The sequence below is a fragment of the Elephantulus edwardii genome, unplaced genomic scaffold (genome assembly GCF_000299155.1).
Source record: "Elephantulus edwardii isolate Elephantulus edwardi_28Jun2011 unplaced genomic scaffold, EleEdw1.0 scaffold00184, whole genome shotgun sequence".
In the NCBI taxonomy this organism is placed as follows: domain Eukaryota; kingdom Metazoa; phylum Chordata; class Mammalia; order Macroscelidea; family Macroscelididae; genus Elephantulus; species Elephantulus edwardii.
Genome location: NW_006399934.1, coordinates 4,903,814 through 4,907,626, shown reverse-complemented (window position 1 = coordinate 4,907,626; position 3,813 = coordinate 4,903,814). Strand labels below are relative to the sequence as shown.

General features: G+C 35.2%; 1 protein-coding gene across 1 annotated transcript; it reads left to right on the top strand.

Annotated features, from left to right (window-relative positions):
• Positions 1–1,216: 1,216 nt before the first annotated feature.
• LOC102850505 (olfactory receptor 2G3-like) lies at positions 1,217–2,146 on the top strand. Its single transcript, XM_006896300.1, has one exon. It carries the CDS (start codon positions 1,217–1,219, stop codon positions 2,144–2,146), a length of 930 nt encoding a protein of 309 aa, XP_006896362.1.
• The last annotated feature ends 1,667 nt before the right edge of the window (positions 2,147–3,813 follow it).

The window sequence follows — 3,813 nt, the reverse complement described above, 5'->3', positions numbered from 1 at the left end:
ACTTTTAATCTGTGGCCCTCTGGCCTGTCTTTCATTTTTTTGTTCAGACATTCCTCTAGGTCATATAGCTCTGGTGTACAAGTTGCCGTACAGCAGTAACTTGAGGTTGCTGTGAGGCTGAACACTGTGACACTGATGTGTCAAATGTGTTAATGGCTGGTTACCCAATGCAGACAGGGAGCAGGGTGGAACTCCCCGATTAAAACAAGCTTGGAAGGAGGAGTGGCATCCACTTTCGTAATATCTTGCCTCTGGAAAGCCTATGAAGCTGGAAAGAGGATGAAAGACACCAAAGCATTGAGGATTCTCCTTCATAGGGTTGCTATGAGTCACCTGTGACTTGAAGGCACTTAACAACAACAGAACTAACCTCTTTCCTCCAATAAAACAATCCTAATTCACTTTATTTAGATGCAAATTGCCTCTTAATTCAACCTGCAAAATCAGAACACACTATACATTGAGGCCAAGGAGACTAGTCCTAAAAGCATTGCATAAAATTGTATCTCTAGTAAGCTGGTGAAATAAATGAACTAAAAAGTCTTAAATAATATATGTTTTGATGCACGATGATTATGTATTATACTATGTATAATACTTAGATATAACAGCTAGTATTCATTCAGTAGCTAGATGTTTGCATTTTATAGGAAAAATAATCTTGATAATCTCCATAAATTATTTGTTTTTCATATAATGAAAATACTTGGAAAAAAATTACATCTCAATATTTATCAATAAAAATGGAAATCTATGTATTTATTGTTCTAATATGCTGAAAATCCATACATAACAGAATTTTCTATTTAATTTTCTTTCATTATAATAATTTCTCAGTTTATCATAAATAACTCCATGACACATAACAATAACATCATAAATAAGCTATAAATTAATTAAATGGATTTTATTCTTCTAACTTATTTAAATTTTCTCTGCTTTATTTTGTCTGTGTGTGATCAATTTTATTGTTCAAGAAAGCTCTGCTTTCACAATTAGACTGCACACGCCTTGGTACACTCTTAATGCCACCTACTCCACCTACTACAACTTCTGAAGAAACATTTCTCAAAGTTCACAGTGATTTCTCTCTTCTCTCAATGATAACATTTAAAATATTTCTTTTAAAGCCTATAAAGTGATTAGCAATCAGTATGTTTAATTATGTCCAAATTCTTACAATGTTTTCCTCCTTCTTCCAAATAGGTCAGTGGGAATGACCAACAGTAGTTTCATAGGAGACTTCATCCTGGTGGGCTTCTCTGACCAGCCCCAGCTGGAAAAGACACTCTTTGTGATTGTCTTGGTGTCTTATATTCTTACACTTGTGGGAAACACAGTCATTATTTCAATCTCTTCCATAGACCCCAAACTTAAAACACCCATGTACTTTTTCCTTACTCATCTCTCACTAGTTGATATCTGTTTTACCACCAGTATTGTTCCCCAGCTGCTGTGGAACCTAAAAGGACCAGCCAAAACCATTACAATCCTGGGTTGTGCTGTTCAGCTCTATGTTTCCTTGTCCTTGGGCTCCACTGAGTGTGTACTTTTGGCTGTGATGGCTTTTGATCGCTATGCAGCTGTTTGTAAACCACTCCACTATTCAGCTGTGATGAACCCACGCCTGTGCCAGGCTCTGGCTGGGGTTGCATGGCTGAGTGGAATGGGAAATGCTCTCATCCAAGGCACAATCACCCTCTGGCTGCCTCGCTGTGGGCAACGAAGGCTCTATCACTTCTTCTGTGAGGTACCTTCTATGATTAAACTTGCATGTGTGGATATACATGCCAATGAAGTCCAGCTCTTTGTTGCTTCACTAGTATTGCTCCTTTTACCCTTGTCACTGATTTTACTGTCCTATGCATTTATTGGCAGAGCAGTCAACAGGATTGGGTCAGTCCAGGCCTGGCACAAAGCACTGGGCACATGTGGCTCTCACCTAATAGTAGTTTCCCTCTTCTATGGGACCATCACAGCTGTCTATATTCAGCCCAATAGTTCTTATGCCCACACTCATGGGAAATTCCTCTCCCTGTTCTATACAGTAGTGACTCCTAGCCTCAATCCTCTCATATACACTTTGAGAAATAAGGATGTGAAAGGAGCACTGAGAAGACTATTTAACAGAGATCCAAGCCTATGAAACAAGAAGCAAACTATGCAATGGTTATTTTTATTGGGGGGGGCGATCCTGAAGATTTTGTGTGCTATTTAATTCAAGAATTTTTTCATCCTAACAAGGATAACTCTTTGTATTCTGTATTTCCCTTGTCCTCCGAACGATCTTCCATCTCTTTCCCAAGATTCTTCTGCATATTATCAAAGACCATATTTTCCCCAAATTCTCCAAGTCTCTATGGTTTATATTGTTTTTCTCCTCTTTTGTCTTGAGTTTTTATTTGGGCTGTCTTTTTTGTTACTGTTGTTCATTTATAAATTTAAATTTTTTTCATTTTAATTTATATTTTTATCATTCATATACATTATGTTTCATGTATTTACACTGTGTTTTATAGAATCTTTTACTTACATCACATTGTTTTCATGTTTAGTCTGAGGTTTTTCCTCCTTACAATCATCTTTCTAATAACTACATTCACAAAAGCATGTAAGCCAGCTACTTCATGTCTCATTTCTTACCATCCGCCTTATAGATAGCCAATTTTTTTAATTTTTCCTGTATTCTTCTTTTAAAAATTTTTCTTTCTTTCTTTTTTCTTTATCATTTATTCCTTCTTTCACACTTACATGATAAGTGTAATAATTTTTTTCTGATTGTTTCCTATGGAGTTATATTTCTTCATGTCAATGTTATAATAATTTCTGAAAAGAAATAATTGCAAAAAATTTCTAGCTATTACAATTAAAAGAATTTCATCTGTGTAGTTTAGTAGATTAAAATTATTATTTCAATTTTAACCCCACAAATGTTATTTTTTAATCTTTTACAAGATTATATATATCTCTTGTTTACATAAAGTTACCTTATGAGTAAAAAGGAATAGGCTCTATTCTCTTGATTAAAGAATTTAAAAGATAATGTAAGGAAAGCACTTTCTAAGAAGAGGACATAAATATTAACTCATGTCTTTTCCAGTATTGTATTTATTTGGCAAATTTTCCCATTATTTTATCTCATATACTCCATTTGAAGGAGGAGTGGCATCCACTTCCATAATAGCTTGCCTCTGGAAACCCTATGAACTTGGAGAGAGGATGAAAGGCACCCAAGCGTCAAAGACCCTCCTTCCTAGGGTCGCTATGAGTCGCCTGTGACTCGACGGCACTTAACAGCAACAACAGCAACATATACTCCATTACTTTCAGTTGTATTCAATAAAAAGTCTTATCTAGTCAATATTAAGTTTCCTCCCATGTTTGTATTTAAACAGAAAAAAAAACACTTGAAAATATGAGAGAAGTAAGTTAATCTTTGCTCTATCATGACATCTAACTTCTTTTGTCATAGAAATCCTTTTCTGTTCTCAATGTAGAAAATGCTGCAGCACATTTTCATATTAGTATAGGGATAACAGAGATGATGAGATGATGGGGTCATTTCCAGAACAAAAATATAGTGTGATACTAAAAAGTGAAGTCTGACTTGGAGAGATAAAATTCCATGTTCTAGGGTTGTTGTTTTTTTTTTTTACCAGCTGCATAATCCTAGGAAAATTATTTTTTCTCTTTGCATTTCAATGTCTCTATGTCTAAAATGAAAGTCCCTGCAAGTTTCCTTGTAAGTCTTCTCAAGTCATAGCCAATGGAATCAGTTTCTACTATTAGAGACCCTCCATTGTGTTTCTGAAA